At 40.6% G+C, this 18,905-nt stretch overlaps 1 protein-coding gene across 6 annotated transcripts in view; it reads right to left on the reverse strand.

Annotated features, from left to right (window-relative positions):
- LOC146855984 (transcriptional regulator QRICH1-like) overlaps positions 1–18,905 on the reverse strand; it is a 234,324-nt gene that overhangs the window by 186,288 nt on the left and 29,131 nt on the right. For 5 of the 6 annotated variants that reach the window (XM_085653935.1, XM_085653937.1, XM_085653931.1 and 2 more), the window contains exon 2: positions 5,323–6,323. In XM_085653935.1, the coding sequence (XP_085510061.1) occupies positions 5,323–6,312 (990 nt within the window). In that variant the 5' untranslated portion in view covers positions 6,313–6,323. Of the gene's footprint in view, positions 1–5,322; positions 6,324–6,653; positions 6,725–18,905 lie in introns of all 6 variants that reach the window. The other variant, XM_085653932.1, reaches the window with a different exon arrangement.

Consider the following 18,905-nt stretch of genomic DNA (forward strand, 5'->3'; position numbering starts at 1 on the left):
GTCAGTAAAATAAGGTATAGACCACAGTAGACCTCATAGCACAAGTTACACCAAAGGAAGTGTAGGCTTCCATCATGGCAGATGTGGAAGTAGGGAGGTTAGCACACTAGTTTTCAGTATTGGCCTGGTTCACCGGGAGCAGCTGTGCCTACTAACTTCCAGATTAAACAAGAGAATTTCTGGTGGAAGTAGTACAGACATGATAAATAGCCTTAACTGCTTTGGCTTAATGCCTGGCAACTGTGGTTGGTGAGTTTCCCTTGCACTTCAGTTCATTCATACCCAATTGCCTCTAGGAGAACAAATATGCAATGACGCAGAGTCCATGTTTGCATTCTCTGCCACAATACTGGTTCTACTTTTCCCTCAATCTGGTAGACTCAGAGACTGTCAGTCAAGAGTTTCAGAATACCACATGCATTACTCCTGTTCAGTTATCTGTCTGATTCCATCTAGCATTGGTAATCATTACAGGGACAGGTAAGCGTATGCATTCATAATTATGCAAAGAGCTGCCAATGTGTTCTTCGTCCTGCCTCTTACTGCTCCTCATTTCTTCTTCCAGCAGCCTGCATTGATGCTCTTAAATTCCGCTCCATACTTACTATTACTGACATTTCTGAGAGATCGTCTGCAGAATACCATGTTGCTTCTATCCTCCTAAACAGTCTCTCCTTCTATGCACAGTTTCCCTCTTAAGGGTCTCCCCAGTGCCTTTAGATTACCAAGCATAGGGAATTACCATCACAGGGAGAGAGCAGGATTTACATTCAGAATATGATTTATTCACAAACAATGGCTTGGGTAAAGATAGCATCATAATAAAATCTTCATTGACTGTGCACAAAGTGTTTCTAGACACTCACAACTTTGAAAAGTGAAAAAATATTCAGCAGGATAATCAAAGAGTCTTCCATGCTCTGTAATAGATATTGCATTTGCTCATCCCTTCAGGGAATCAACTCCTCCCTTCCTCCCCCCCACTTCCCCCAACAACCTTTAACAACTGTATGAACTAAAGGACACCAGAACTCAACAAAATTGTATACCAACACTTATTTACAAAAAATGACTTGCTCCATCCCCCAAGAGACTTCCCGATTATCTCCAGTAACCTTAATTATAGTACGAACCCTGAACCATATCCCACAATCCTAACCTTTTAGCAATATCTAAAGACTTAGACCCCACTCCTAATATAACCGAACAGGACCTTGGACACACATAGGACTCCCCAGACACCAACTTTCAGATAATGAACCACTGCTTTCTCTTATGATGCCTTCCCAGGCTCTCTTGGTCCCAGGACACTGGCCCTTAACCTTGGCCTTTACCTATAATACACACAAGTACACAGCACTCCACCCTATCTCTGCAGGGACTAGATTATAAGGAAGAGCCACCATGACATTCTCCTACCCTAAACCCCAGGACACCTCACTTGAGAAATACGAATCCCCAACTCCTTGAACATGAAATATACAAAAAATCTCTCAAATAATGCAATGAAAAAGGTCAAACACAACATACTTCAACAACTTCGGAGAAACTAATAGCCAATACCTATTACAACGCAAGCAATGGCAACACAAAAACGGGTTTCAATTTCTAATCAAAGCGCCCTGAAAAATGGAAAATCATCTTCCTTCTGCAAGTTACAATAACAATCAAAATTCCCCATAGAGAGCTAAACTCACTACTGTGCCCTCCCAAAGCTTTAGAGGGGTGATCCCAATATCAATCTTCAGGACGGGGAACATATTAATATAAGCAACAAACCATCACCTCACCATTTCTGATCAACACTTCTCGTCACTTGCCGCCTTATTGTCACAAGAGGGTCCTGTTCCCCACCCCTATCAAACTCCACACCATCTATCAACATACACCCCCTCCCTTCTACCACAAATTGTCAACAGAGTACCTATTTGCCTCCAGGACTCAACTGTCACACGATGGACCATTGTCTTCTCCGCCAACACACACAATAGTGGGGAAAGCACCAGTCCTTCTACCCTAGCTAAAGGGACACCAAAACACAGCCCCTTGACGTACACTTTGGTCACAAAAACATCAGCGCTAACCCAAGACCATCCTCCCCTGGGCCACCCTCGAACACAACCTTGACTCCCAACGGGGAACACACTCAGTCCAAACAAACCCTCCCCATTTCCATCTTCAGTGACCCTAACCTATCCTATCCTCCATTGACGATCACTTGCCTCCTATAGGCACAGGACTCGCCATATGTCCACCCTTATATGAGACAGGCATCCTCCCCATCATACTTACCCTGTTTCTTAGTTGAATAGAACTAAAACTTGATTCTCTAGCTAAAGACATCTCTCATATAAAACAAGCATTGGCATAGCCAATAGGTCTCGCCTTTGGGACCTTATAAGTGTTTAGCCATGCAACAGTTGCATAAGTAAATACTTATAAGGTCCCAAAAGCGACACCTATTGGCTATGCAAACATCAAAAGTGAAAGTAATCGCTGTAAATCGCGGTAAAGCGCGGCGCGCGCGTCCGCGCACATGCACTGTAGCTCTAGGCTGCCTTGGTAGCACTTTTTGGAGCCCTCTCAATAAGTCTCGCCAGACCAGCGCATGCGCTGGGTCAGGCGAGACCTGAAAAATGACGTCATGATACAGGCCAAGTTAACACGCAAGCCCTCTCCGAGAACAGAGAAATGGACTCCCCATAAATGATCTCCAAGAGACAGCTGGCATAGCAAAATGATCTCCATTTCATTGAGCCACCTGTCCAACAGAACCTACTGAGCTCTCAACTCCCCTAGCTACATTTGAAGTGAAATCACAACAAACCATACATCATAAAAGCTCCTACATGGGATCCCAAGCCTCCACCAGAATTCCAGTAATCATCAGCACAAACCGAATCCATCGAGCTAACATATCGCCCAGACCACCTGCCTAATTCACTACTATCCAGACACAACCCCCTACAAATAATTCTCTTAGCTCCCTAACCTGCATACTTCTTAACTGCAGATCAGCATTCAAACACAACACAGAAATAGAAAAACCTATACTGATGGAATTGACAATGCATTCCTAATGGAAACCTGGCTTAACGAACACTCAACCCGATTCTGGACTTGCTGACATCATCTGGCTATTCCATCATTAGACTGGACAGACCAAGACAAATAGGGGGTGGCCTAGCGATCATACACAAAGAAACCCAGTTTAACACCTTAGAGAGTCAAACTCATGTGAAAATGTACCACCCCTATCAAACTCCACACCATCATGGAATCCAGGATCAGTGCCCGATTACATTTCCAACCCCTGATGATCTTAAGACGGTAGTGGAATCACTAGTCCTCTCGAAACTTTACTACGGTAACATCAGCATCACTGGAACTCCGAAAAGCCACCTTGCGAACCTAAGAGCAATTCTAAATGCTGATGCCAGACTCCTCCATAATCAAACTGTTCCATCACATCTCACCTGCCCTCAAGAGTCGCAATTGGCTTCCCACTTCAGATGCACTTTCAAGAAAGAATGTATCACGCACAAAGCCCTACAAAAGAACCCTAAATACCTAGAAGCCAAACTATTTATAGCAGGAAGAGACCGAGCACTGAGAAGCTCAAACTCACTTCTTCTCATACCTCCAAAGCTGAAGAACAAATCATTGCAGGCGGGCTGTCTCAGAAAATGCTCCTAGGATTTGGAAATCACTACCTAAGGACCTCTGCTGCAACCCCTCCTTCTCTTGCTTCAAATGAGACCTTAAATCTCTACTGCTTAACAACTACTTCAACACGCTCTCAAACTGAGCTATATTTACCAAATAAAGCCCCTCAACAGGATCCCTCGATGTGGTTGTCTGACTTACTCAGTATCTAATCTGTTTACAAATGCCGCTGCCTTAAAGCTGTAATGTCAGACGTATATGACCTTTTTTGACTACCTTAATGCTGTATTATTTTATACTCCTTTATTCACATAACATGTAAAGCACTTGGATACCTTTGGGTCTAGCTAGCGCTATATAAATCAATTTTTTTTTTTTAAATAAACACAAACGGGTATTGGGAAAGTTGCATAACTCAACTACTATTAATCTTACAGAGCTCTCACCATATGGAAAATCTCATATAGCAGACAACACTGTTAACTGAGAACTTCCAATGCCCCCCCCCCAAAAAAAAACTAATTACAAACTTTTACCTTTATTCAAGCAGCATTATTTAACATTCAACACACATGAAGAAAGAACTCCGAGCACACACACAACACAGCCCAAGAATGCAATTAAATGTCTATTGATGCATTCAAGGGCAGTTGCTATCATCATCTACTTAACAAACATACATACTGGTGACAATGGACAATCATAAGCAATTTGGTTTAGTCCTCCGGCCTCTCCCATCAAAAAACCTACAACTCATTATAAAGGACATATTTATCCTACTGAACACACACCTCCAAAAAAACGAGTCACAATCCAATCAGCTATGACAACCTTAATAAATTCATACCAGAGGCTACAGAAAGGATTTGGAATGCTTTACTAAATTCAAATACTAAACTATGCAAGTTCTAATTAACAATAACAATATCAGGAAATAGCCGGGGGTAGCTCCAACCACATTACAATCTTATTGTTCCACTAATTAGAATAATCTGAAATCGTAGTTAATATTAATTTTTAATATTCAGCTTCGTAATGAAAACTAAAGAAAAACACTATTGGGTTAATCACTTTTCCTTTGAAAGCTAGCTTTTTGTGCTAATTTAGCAACAGTATGCTGTTGCTCTTTGAAACAATAGTATTTTATTTCATCTATTATTTATCTCAAAGCACAAAAAGATACATATTAATCTACATCACCATGCAAGGTTAAACCGCATCCTGTTATCAGTCATAACAAACAGAGTCTTCATATTTCCTTAAGGATCCATTAAATACCTTTCAGATTACTTATTAGCCATAACTAAATTATAAACACATGGACAATATGGGAAAGAGTGAAGAAAAGTGGTCACAAAACAACCCTTCTCTACAGATACACATACCATACACCATTTACAAACTTACAAAGAAAAAAAAAATGACTCCATATCAAAACCAACTAAAAAGCACAGTCTCTTCATTTAAAGAGACGCTTTCTTGATTGCGGCTTAAAGGTTACTTATCTGAACTCAGAACACTGACTAAATAAATAATTCACAATGAGCTGCAATTCATGGCTCCCTCAATTGCAGATATACACTACCAGCACCATTACTAGCTGGCAACTGCATTACCAAAAACTGCGACATATGCAGGTCATGTTTAACGCCTTACCTGCACTTCTTGCTGCTCCCAGTATTTAGCAGATGGATATATTTTAACTGCATCCTGTACCGAGACAGGAATGTGAACATTCTCATGTCCATTTATATATTGTATTGGATAATTTGAGGCACCAAGATCGTGGGCCATTTTTCCCGGAATATTTGTGTTATCCTCCAAGGTGTTTGTTCCCTGCTCCAATTTTATGTTTACAGGCATTTCCTGTACTTCAACCTTAACATTGTTATCCTGAGAATGTGTGGTTCGAACAACAGTCTGAGATTCATTACACACTGCATGGTTAGAAAATAAAGCCCAAGAATCTACATTAGGAAGCTGTCCTCCTTCTGAAGTAGAAGGGACTACTAGGCCATACAGTTGACTGCTATCTACTGTCAACAGTTCTTCTCTAACTGGAACATATGCCTGTTGCTGCATTTGAGTTGGCAAGGCTAACACAGTGGACGGCATGTTTTGTGCAACAGAATGGCTTATTGTGTAATTGTTCTCAGATGGAAATTCAAATTTCCTTTTCTTCACAGGTTGAGGAACACCTGAAGAGCATGGCCTTCTTTCATCCACGTTTGAAGAACGTTGATACTTCGCAGATTGTCTTTCCAGAGGAGGTTGCGTTTCCAGTTGGGAAGGCCTTTGTTTAACTTGCTGGTCATGTTGCATTGGTGAGTGAGGGTTATGCGCTATATGAGAGTGAATGGGATGAGGATGTTTCAATGTCCGGTTAGCTGATGGATAATGTAAGGGAGAAGGAACTTGACGGGCCAGTTCCAACAGGGAGCCAGCCACGTCTGTGTTATCCATGTAAGTGTACTGATTTCTTTGTTGGGAAACTGAATTTGGAGGCTGTGTATACTCAGTCTCTTCATCTTGATCTTTAGAAGTGACTGAATCAAGGAACTCTTTCATCCGATGTGGTGGAATGGTCTGGAATTTCATTCTCATATAATCTTCATATGGAATACAATTTTCCAGTGAATCATTCATCCTTCTGGAAACTGAAAACAAAAACAAATACTCAGATTGTAATGCAAGATAGAATATTTCTGACATAACAAATATTCCCAATAAAACATTACAAATATTATTCCAGACAACAGTGTAATGCCTCCCCAAAATATATATTTACCTTCTTAAGATACATTCATGGGTAGATAAGTGATAAGTTTGTGCCATAAACTGTTATTTATTACTGTGCTTAAATACGAATGTGTGAATGATTAACTTCAAGAGGACGAGTCCTCAACAACCATTAGAAAAATCACCATTTGTGCACATTCTAAACACTAAGCTGTGGTAGTACTGAGGAACTAAAATGAACTGCTCACCTCATGACCACGGTAAGCCTTTCAGATGATTATGCAGATAGCATGATAGTTAATAATGGGTTCATCACAAACTAGGAGGAACATAAAAGCAAAGAAAATTCTTGAACCAGACCAGTAAACTTGATTGAATTATGGTTTAAATAATTGTGCAAGCCAATGTAGTAGGTATTACGCAGGATTATTAATGCAGGCAATTTAATGCTGAAAAACACCAGCTGTTTAAGCTTAAAGGCACCTAGCTCAGCAAGAGGCAAGTTGACAAACATTGCTAGCATTTTGAGTATTACATTCACAACTTACTCATTCTCTACATCTCCATCTGATCTTTTGTTCTACACATTACCCTCCTTATCACAGCTCACTTCAACACACAACACCCCAAACCAGATAATATTGGTCAATTTTAAATTACAGATTAATAAAACTGGTGATCTCCAGATGGGTCAGTGAGTATCTGGAGAAACTCGCAATAGTGAGCACACCCTGGACATGCTGTCTGCAGTCAACGGTGGGGGGAAGAACTATTGTCCAATTACTGCTAAGATGTTCTGACTGCTGCAAATTTTGATTAGTGTGTCAAATATATAAATGGTGGAGAACAATGGTACTGCCTTTGAGATCGAAAACATAAATGGGCACTTTCGAGTACGGAAATTCTCTAAAAACACCTAATGAAAAATGCACTCAATTTGTAAAAATTTCGAAAGTGGATTGTCCAGCAGCAGAATCAACAAAAATCTCTTAACAAAAGTAGAAATACACAATTTTTCCTCTCAAGAGGTAGCTCTTAGAAAAAAAAATGTGTTCTAAGAGAGAATAATGAAAAGTAGTTACTGGTGTGTCAATTACGAGCTCAAAAAATTGCAGTCCAAGGATACCGCAGTTCCAGAACTGCATGATGATAACAGAAAGGGGTTTTGATCCCTTGTGTTCAAATAGGAAGCCTGGAAGATAATAAACTCTAAAATACAGGAAAATTACAAAGAAAATTCGAGTTTCACAGGATGTATGCACTGGTATAGCCAAATTCTTTCTCTGAAAGATCAATGAAATGCGACCAGATTCTGTGTTTTCACAGGCCACGGAATCCCTGTCCCCAGTAAGGCTTAAATCAGTTATCACAGATAAATGTGAAGTTCAAAACTAAACCTACAGATTCTTCACCAGGCACTTGTTTATCAAAATGCTTAAAATGTATACTTGCTTCTACTACCCCAATCTTGAATTATGCCATGAATGATTCCTTAGTTACAAAAGTAACTACTCTGTGCCTGAAAATAGACAATTGCTGAATATCTTTAAAAAAAAATAATCAAAACAACAGCCATCCTCGGCAGACTTGTCTATCTGTAGGCCTATTTCAAAACTTTTTTTAAAAAAATCACTTCTAGAGACTCCACTTGGACCACTACAGTTTAACGTATATTTGGGACGCCTTACTAAGTTTTTCAAGTCTTGAAAGATTCGATATTATAAATGCGCAGATAACTCAGAACTATTTATATTTAAAATCTTACCCACTAGTCATGAGACAGAATTATCTTTCGAAATTTCCTGCTGGAAACTGTTCATTGGAAGCCTCTGAACCATCTTCTGCTCAACACCCACAATACTGGAATTAGGTTGGTCGGTTAGTGCTTCACCAACGGCATGCCCAAAAGAAAAACTACCAAGAGACCCTGTGCTTGAATCCAATCCCTACTTAATAAGAATGGACCGTGAACGTACAATGCAAGAACAAACTTCCAGTCTAGGTGATAAGAGGTTTGTTTTACACCTGCAACTATCAAAGACATTTTGAAAAAATCTCACTTTTCAACAGAGTCCAAGCCTCTTTGACAGTAGTAATTTCCAGCTTAGCACCTAGTCTTAGCTGGGATTCAAGAAATAATTCCTGTCAAAGTTCAGAGCCCACAAGGCACAGATTCACACACTGTGCTATGTCTTTATGAAGAGATCATACGACACAAGCATGACCTTCATGGTACCGACTCTCAAATGCATGATGTACCTTACGCACATTTTTGTACAATGTTTTAAAGCCTTCCAGTAGGAAGGCTAAGGTTTTCAAGGCACAAACTTAAAACATATCAGCTCACAAGACAACTCCGATCAGCACTAAACTACACACACACCGACCCAAAGCGCACTTGTGAAAATTGGAGCACCTGTTCCTTCTCTGTGCATGCAGCTACACTTTCATGTAATATCCTACAGCATGTGCTGAAAAACTATATCCCTGTGGCTTTTAGACATAAGCTCAAACCTTTTCTATTCCAACAACCTGTATATAAACTCTATTCAACGTTGTATGTTCAGGTTGTGTTCGTCATTCAGTCTCGGCTGTTCTATTGTTTCCTTTCTTTCTTATCGACGAGAAACATCTAAAGCAGTGTCTGGTTTCACTTAACAAAGGTTGGTATTAACATAACACATACGGCCTATTCCTAAAGCACAGTTATCCCCTAATTCACTACACCAACTCACTGATGGGTCACCAATGTTCTCCACCAAGTTGATTTGTAGTTGTAAAGTAAGGTGAGAATGCAGTCATTAATCAGATCCTACATGAAGAAAACTGTTACAGGTCCCCTTTGGAGGCCCATCTTCTAAAATGTGTTCTTCAAAAGCTCCATATTCACGCTGTTATTTGTAGCTACCATTTGTTGCTAGGCTTCTATGTTGCCCCTCGTAGCTAATAAAATACTTATTCTGGCCAAGGCCTTCAACAGGCGCCTCCCGAATTCAATAACTAACACAGTTCTTAATACATGTAAAAATCTAAAAAATGTCAAACATTAAGTACCTGGCCCACACCATTATCGCGGTAACATTTTAGATACTGCACTAAGAAGAGCAATTCCGCTATAGACCTATCCGCATCCTCCGACAGATTGTTGCAGAGGTTGATTAAAGAACACATGGAGGCACAATTCTGCAGCAAAGTGCAAATATTACTGGGTTGCACAAACAGGTAACTTGTCAAACTGGTCCGCAGACGCCCATTGAGACGGTCGTATTTTCAAACTGAAGAGGCAAAATAGCATTCAACAATAAAAGTACAGAACTGATCTAGCAGACATGGGGGCATACTTTGAGCAAAAACAGAAAACATCTCAAAAACGGGAATATATGCTTTAAATAAATGTTTAACTCATGCATATCTTTAGTTTCATGAAGGTTGAAAGACGACTCCTTGGATAAGGGAAACGGCACAGCAGCAGCCTTTATAGAGCCTGGACGACCTTAGTTCTTGCAGACCATCTACGTTCCATATGTGTGTCCACACTGACCTTGGCTGGCAATGCCTAGATAGAACGGAGCCCCTGCAGCTGCACGGTTTCTGCCATGTTATCAAGTAGGCTGCACCAGGGGTCATGTATCTGGGCTTTTCGGCTATTTGGCCTCTTACAGATTGAGCCCAGAAGAATAATTCTCCCCAGTAACCAGTATAGCAGAACTTCTAGGCAGCACTTAATACCATCAAACAATTGAAAGTCTTACAATCAAGCTTTCACTGATTGACCTATGAAGTACTGTATTTCATAGTTGTTGCATTTATATAATGCAGATAGCACAGACCAGGCACAATACTTGAATAACTATCCCTGCAAAGTGAAAAGGTGATGAACACAGCGACCCATGAGTGAGACAGAATACAAATACTATTGAATGCCAGAAAGCCATGACTTGAGAGAAAAAAAAAAAAATCACAATTACCAATGCAGTCTTACAGGGTAGTAACCTCTTACAGAAAAAGTATCTAATCAACCTTCTGATCCTATCCACCCATCACCCACTTTCCAGCACCTTTTGTTTTACATCATTCTCGACAGGCAAAGAGGCTTATCTGAGAGGACCCTGTTCACCTGATGACTCTCCTCCTCTCAGTTAAAGTGAGGTAGTGCTGGAACGTAGCGTTCCCAGCTGTCGCATCAAAGTATGCATTCATCAGGTAAGGGAGCGATCAGGCTACTATAGATCCCATGGCAGGTTATTCTTTTTTCAGAAAACTTTTGAAATTGCATTTCCTACTCATAATGGGCCTCTGATATCTGTTGCTCAGACCACTATATATTTGTCTTCGAGGTAACAGCAGTGAGGGCGAACTAAACTTTAATAAAACAGAGGTAATGATCTTGAGTGGAGACTCTGAGGTTAGACTCCTGGGACCGTATAACAAAGTGCCCATGGAGTGCAACGGGCGTTTGCACCCGCATTGCGCACCCCCGTGGCACTTTGGTATTACAGAAGGGGCCGCAGAAGCTTGTGCAGCCCCTTCTGTAATACCGCTGGTACACATAAAGCGCCAGCGCAATCTTGAGTCACTGACTGCACCCGCCTGCAAGGGGATCTCTATTCTCCTTTAGAGCGCAGGCAGGTTGCTGCCTGAACTGTGAAAACACAGTGCGGCTGTAAAACAGCCGCTCTGTTTTTCACAGGAATGCGCTGCCTCCAGGGCAGCACAAGTTCGCAGCTGCCCTGGGTGGGCAGCACATTCACGGTAAAAGGGCGCATTTTCATTGCTTGCGCCGGACACACCATTTTAAAGGTGCGCTCTGCGCAAACAATAAAAATGCGCAGTCACCATAATATGGCCCCCGATTTCATGCACTTAATGACTGGATCAGAAAACCGTGATTAACGCGATTATTTCAGCAATATTTGGGTATGGGAAATCTCTTTCCTTGGGACTCTCTATATTTTTTTGTTCAAAATCTGCAGGTGGCCAAGAATGCCTTGTGATATAAATAAGGTTGCTGACAGACTGATCTTTGATAACCTCGTTGAGGGAACACCTCTAGCCTTTTGGCAATGTGCTGGAGGATACATATTGAGAAAATTGACTTTTCCCTAGTCTTTTTGCAATTCTTGGCTGAGGTACATATTGAGAGAAGGGTCTTTTTCAGGTATAAAGTAGCCTTGGACCACCCTTTCCACAATTCAGACTCCACTGATATCCTGCACTCATTTCTGGCTTCCTGAAACTATTTCATGTCCCAAGAATCTGAGAGGCAAGACAAGGAGGAAGGTCCTTTTTAGGTCTCGACTCAGCCATGCGCTGCTCTGCGAGGCATTAAGTAAGGGCTTTTGAGCTCTGAACACACGCTCGTGCATGTGCTTTTTTTTCTTAGCTCGCAATCGGCCTGTGCATGTGTTTTTTAAAAACACAGCACGCAATTGGTGCAAGGCGGGTGATTGTCCCGCCTTGTTTGGTGGATGGCCTAGGGTCCGCGGGAGCGAGCTTTAACCCCATCTGTTTCCAATTATTGCATTGGCGGTAACTGTAACAGATGGTGCTCGCGTTTTTTTCTAGTTATATCTTGCCACTATGAACCAGCATCTGCAACATATCTTGAAAACCTAGTTATTCAATATTGAACACCACGCTGTGGTTAGACGCCCTTTCAATGTTTTTCGCCTTGCTTTTTGTTTTTCTTTACTTTGGTTGATAGTTATGTAAAAAGAGTGTATCCTGACTTCCTTTATGTGCAGCCTGATCTCCTGTCATTTAGCAGAGCCCCTGCGGGCCAGTCATTGTTTTTGAACTGCTTGATCATTTCTGCATACTAGCGGCCGGCCCAGGAGGTTGTAGGCCCGTGCTTGTACCCTTTTTCTCTGCACAATAAAATTAAAAAAAATATATATATATATATATTGAACACCACACTATTGCTCCAGGTGGGAATTTCAAATGCCAATCATTTCTTAAACATTTAACAGTGACCGAAGATTAACTTTGGTTGGGGATTTGTAGCAGGAATTTAGATTTGCCAATGATAATGCAGAAGTCAAATTATTTTGTCTAAGGTTATAAGATAATCCTTTACTGTCCTCTCCCACTACCACGGTGTTCCTCACAATACAGAGAAAAAAATTCTTATTTGATAAGCCTAGCTGAAAACACATTAGAGGTCATTGTATTGAAATATCAACTTTCTTATGGCAGTTTTGTTCCACCGATCAATCATAGGCTAATTTTGTATATTCTATACAGAACAGACTTGGATAATTCCACACTGTAACAAAAGGGAAACAGCTAGTAATTTTATTATTGCACTACGACGTTTGCCACCTATCAGCTCAAAGTTAACACTTGGTGGTCACCATCTTTCTCCCTACCTGCTATTCTTTGATACATTGACAAGTGGAAAAAGGCACACATTACCTTGTTACTTTAAGTGGATGTACGGTCATGACCTCATACAACAACAAAGTAACGTGCCTCTCTCCCATCTGAATTGGGCGAAAGAAGCAGCGGCCAAAGTTTGACTTTCAAATGTTAAAGCTGGCAAAACGTGACAGAAGTTCTATTGGAAAAAAATAAAATTGCTGGATGATTCTGTGATAGTTTATTGTGGGACATTCGATGTCCAAAGAAAAGTGTTGGGTGGAGCTTCTCTCATAAGAACTTAGTTCATGATTCAGACATTTATTCAGCTACTACCAAACACACTGCAAATGATGATCAAATTCAGGGGTAATCAAATTTCTTATAGAGTAGAGGTCTGCAAGCAAACTGGGAGACTTTCCATACCAATATACAAATGCAAAATATAATTCTACCGGTTAACCAAATAGTAGGTCATTAACATGTATGTATGCATACAAAGTGAAAATGTTGATTACCAAATTGTGTTCAAGACTATCAGTGATGCATTAAATCTGTCAGAGATAAGGCTACTGATTTTAATTTGTGATAATTTCAATTGTAAACTAGGTGAATGGGGGCATGGCTTGGATGGCAGAGCTAATGGCTGCCTGATTCTGCCGCTCCGTCAGATCGGAGGAAAGAACAAACGATCCCGATGAGTAGGTGAGCGAGTGGGCACTGCAAGTGTAAAATTTAAGCATCGGAAAACCCACTGACAAGGTGGTCACCAACGCGACGACCTCCGGTGCCTGAGGGAGAGAGAAAACCGTAGTGGTTCCTTCGAAAAGAGGGGAAGGAGACGCAAGACCAAGATGGCGATCCCTCAAAGCCGAAACCGAAACCCAAGAGAGAGGCAATTGTGAACCAAGGGCAGTGAACCAAGAGCTGCGCCGGACAGAAAACGCACGCTGAACACTGCAGGTCATTACCAGAAGGTACGGCACTGGCTCACTCCCGCGGGAGGACTTGGAAAAAAGCGTGGGAAGCTCAAGTGGGCAGTGTTATATAAAACCCGGCTACGGAGAGCAAGGCAGCCTGATCTCCCGCACCAAGGGAGGGGAGGCTGCTGGAAACACCTGGTGCTGCTGAACGTTCTTTGGGTCCGACACCAGTGGGGATCTTCTGCCTACTACTTCAGTGTTACTAACTGACAGACTTGTGAACGCTGCATATCCCACTGCTCAGGAAAAAGAGGAAACGAGATACGGACAAAATGGCGGCCCGGCTCCAACAGAGCTGAAACTGAAAACGAAACCCAAGTTAAAATTTAGCTGTGAACCGAAAACCACCACCAGACAAGAGCACACTGAACGATGCAAGCGTTTATCAGAAGGTAGGTTACATCCCGTTCAGTGGGAGGGCTTAAACGTTCAAGAGACGGGGCGACCCAACTCTGCTACGGTGAACGAAAATGCTAGCACGCGCCATAACAAAAGAACAAAAGAGTGATCCTAAATACTTAAGACCAAAGTGATACCGGGTGTGCCTTGAGCTAATCCGGAGTGAATAACGGAGCGAAAAACGGCGCACAAAATGGCTGCTTAGAGCGGCTAAACCTGGTACCGATACACAGATTCAGAGCACTCTTGGAAGCGGACTAAAGCGGCTGGGGGCTGTTGAAAGCAACTGTGCACAGAGCACCAAACGGTCCTGCTGGATCAAGAGCTAAGAGAAATTTTAAGATCCTCTGCGACCCCCTAGTGTGAAGAGAAACTGAAAGTGAAACCGCCACACGATCCCGGGGTAATGAACATTAAAAGGGTAAATATAACTTCGAACCGTGGCTGGGTTTAAACCTCGCGCAAAACCAATAACCTTATAGAGATGTAAGTCAGTATCTGAAAGGTGCTCCAGGGAACATTAAGGGAAACAGCCACCTATGTCCCAATATTCCTCCGTTACAAAAGTACTCAGAGGAAAAACACAAAACAAAAGGATGTTCCCGAGCAAAAGGCAAATAAGCATTCAAGCATCAGTCATTAGAACCAATCCAATAAAGTTTCAGTACAGTAAATAATCAAACGATGTTCTTTTTTTTCTTTTTCTCTCAAATCTTCTCCACGTGATCATTTAGCATAAGCTCGCAGTAATACATTGGCATAGATATCATAGCCAAAATGTAATCAGTAGCCAACACATGTTTCGTCTAGGGTGAGTGGCCCAACGACTTCCTCAGGGCTACAAAGATAATAATAAATAGTCCTATTCAGAACATTATCACATATGGATTATATTCACACAGTTCTTTGTACAAAAAGTCTCAAACAGATTTTCAATGCGACTCATATGGAAATCATTAAGTGACTAGGACTATAGACTCTTAAAAAAACTGACAGATATCCACCCAGTGACGGAAAACCAAATAGTGATAGTGCTCCAAGCACCAAAAAGGACCAAGAAAGAGACAGAACAGAGGATCAGCAAGACAATTATTAAAATAAACAAAGATAAAGGCTTAATTTGATTTTTCACCCATGTGAACATAAAAAGAAGACTACCCTAGTGTTCTAAGAGCAAGAAAGATATATCAAGATCAATTAATTAGAAGGTCCTTTGAAGATCACTCACCAAAGAAACAATTATCCGACAATATCCCACCACACCTCAAGTAAAACCTGAGTGTGGTCTCATACACTATCAATCGTGTGTGTGCAAGTATCTGAGGGGAAAGCATGGAAAAGCATCAGTATATATCATATTCCCTACGTATCAAAAATCATAGATACAGTCAAGTGTATATAATATTCCTTAAAAGCTGTATATCTACATCACATATTTACTAACTTTTTCATTTTAATAATATCTTCACGTTGTCATGAGCATCACAGAATCAAAAAAACCCTATGGGACATAAAAATAAGTTTCCAAAGACATCAAAAAGTCAATAGACCTTAAAAAACAGGATAGCAACCTTGCGTTATCTTACATTATATCAAACAGAGGTTCCAATAACGCCTAGTATCCTGTAGGCAATAACTAAAAATTTCAATATTAATCACTTTTGAGTATTTTAAAAAGAAGCTACCTCAAATGAACTATAGCTCCAATCAAAACGTCTTACAGTAAAGACTGTTTATATATCTAAAAGTAAAAATCGAAAGAAACGGACATTAGTCAAGCACATCATTATTCAAATCCGAATAACAAACGATATTCGATCAACATCCTATAAATAGATTCTATGAAAGAATATACTATATCTTATCTCATTAATTGTGAGACATGCCTTCCACAAGAAATCAACCCTTCACACCCAATGTGTATATTCATACAAGAGAGGAAACATCTAGAGATAAAGGAACGACCAATACATCTCTGCTTTATATGGATATCCAATTGACACATGAGCTGGTAAGGTAATAATCCAACTCATTAAGAATATAATGAAATATTGTGGTGTGTATTATTCCAAAATAAACGAGTATCCCAAATATTATGTCAGCCTTCGTGACACATTCGTGTCTAGCTCTCATCCACCTCTAAGTGAGGTAACAGACAACAAAAAGACGATCCGCAGCATTAGCAATTATCAAAACGATCTATTTCTATCGCTTAATTTCATTCACATGATAGCAAGAGACTACAAAATCTGCCGTCTCACCTTCATACAGGGCCATATAACAACATAGCAAAAAACCATACGGGTTATCCACATTCGTGAGTGCTCTCGACGTTCGAATAGAACAAATTAATAAGCTCGTTCCTGGACAAGCTCTTACCAGAAAAGGAGAGTACTCCCGTCGTCACCATCATTATCCATGCATGTGAAACCGAACTTATTTCAGCTTCCGCATATATATACACGCGATCGTAAAGCGACGCATGTCTCAGTCAAGTGATTAGAAAAGGGACTCCTCATCGCTAGTGTCTATAATGGCCGCCATCTTGAAGAGGTAAAAATCTCCCACACATATTAATCGGTGTATCACCGTAATCAGAAATCAAATAGAACCGCTATCATTAGAACCACTCGAAGGGCTAACAAGGAAACCTAATGTCATAATACTAAGTTCGACTCAAAGTTTAATCCTAAACCAGCATTTACGTTCCTATTATGCATGTAGAGGAAACCCATTGTTGGTACATCGTATTATGGCCGCCAACTTTAGAAAGTAAGTTGTATCGACACACATATCTATTTGTCATTTGAACTCTACCTAATTACAAAAAGGCTCCATTCCGTAATATTTATACTAAGCAATATTAGGCCAATCCTATAAAAAATACCAATCGGGTGCAGGTAAGTAGTATATCATACTCCAAACCCAAATCTAATTTAATCACCCACATGAAGCATACACTGTGCTCTCTTTCAAAATACGGAGATCTGAGACCTACACTGCCCTCTCCGAACTATCATCATCAGAGTTTTGCTCATATTCCGACACAAATAGTAAAACCCCAACTACAAATTCCTAAAGAAAAGTAAAGGGAGAAAGTAGAAGTCAAATAGATGAAAAGACACACACAAAAGCAAAGGTGCTGTGATAAATATCACGTTCCTATTATCAGGCTACTATAGTCACTAGTGACATAATATAGTTCCACTGAGTAGGATAAAAGTGATGTCTGTCGAAATATAAAGCAGACACACAGTTATCTTGTAACGCAGGTGTAATGAGTAACCAAGATCTCAATAGATCGAATTCAGGGGCAAATATTTTGGAAAATGAATGACAGTACATAAATCACAATCACAAATAGCAGGATACAGTTTTCATAATCAGGTGGCAGAGGAAAAACAGGAAATTCCAAAGACACACGTCTCCTCAGATCAGCATCAATGGGTAAATATATGCGCTTATGCTTATATACAGCGAAAAATTCTCATATATATGTACAAGAATTTAACAAGGTATAAATCCTAGCACAGTATCTGTTCAATCATGTAAGAAATAATGTAATTTGCGATCAACATTAATCCCACATTCCACCGCCCGTAATTTAAGAATCCATCGTGCCTCACATTGGCGCAATCTTAACTCCCTGTTACCACCTCGGGGGTCAATCTTAACGACTTATATGCCATGAAAGCGGAAGCCGAGTGATTTATCCTGTTTAGAACATGCAGAGGCATGATTACCCAGTGGATATCCGATATCAAGATTTTTCAGGACACAAAAATGTTCAGCCATTCGTTCTTTAAGTGGGCGAATGGTGCTGCCCACATACATTTTCTTACACCTGCACTGGATCTCATAGACCACATATTTCATCAGGCAGTCTATGTGATCATAAATCTGATATCTACGTGAACCATTGTAATCAAAATCCTTTATACCTTTTTCTGCTAACCTGCACACACTACAGGAGCCACATGCATAGGTTCCAATGTTCATCTGTCTAAGCCAAGAAATTTTGTTTCGAGACTGTTTCGGATAGCTAGGGCTAATGATACTTTGGATCGTTTTACCCTTCCTATATGTGATGCTAGGGGATTTAGAAATATATTGTTCCAAAGATCTATCAGCAGTTAGTAATTGCCAGTTATTCTTAAGTATTCCATATAGTTTATGGGAGCAAGGGTGGTAATTGGTCACCAATCTCACATTCATACCTTCTTCTTTTGGATTTTTAGAAATATTATTCAGAGTTTCTGAACGTTTAAGTCGCATGGCTCTCTTTTTTGCCTTACGAATCGTTTCCCCTGAATATCCCCTGGCAAGAAACCTGGTTTCAATGTCTCAAGTTTTTGTTAAAATCCTCTTCTCTGCTGCTATTTCTGCGATCCCTCAGCATTTCCCCAAAGGGTATCACATTGATCTGACTCTTCGGATGTGCACTCCTTGCGTGCAATAAAGAATTGCATGCCGTAGTTTTTCTATACATATTACTCTGTATCTTTCCTTCATAGTGAAATAGTTCTAGATCAAGGAAGATAATCTTTTTCAGATCCGATGTCATGGTAAATGTCATATTATGAATATTAGCGTTCATATATTCAAAGAATTCTCCAAGAGCCTTATCACTGCCTGTCCATATGAGCAGGCAGTCATCAATATATCGTCCATAGTACAGGATATATTTATGCCACCTAGCTCCTGATGGGCCTCAGATATGCTCCGCCTCGAACCATCCCATGACGAGACAGGCAAAAG

Source organism: Triturus cristatus, chromosome 4_1, assembly GCF_964204655.1.
Source record: "Triturus cristatus chromosome 4_1, aTriCri1.1, whole genome shotgun sequence".
In the NCBI taxonomy this organism is placed as follows: domain Eukaryota; kingdom Metazoa; phylum Chordata; class Amphibia; order Caudata; family Salamandridae; genus Triturus; species Triturus cristatus.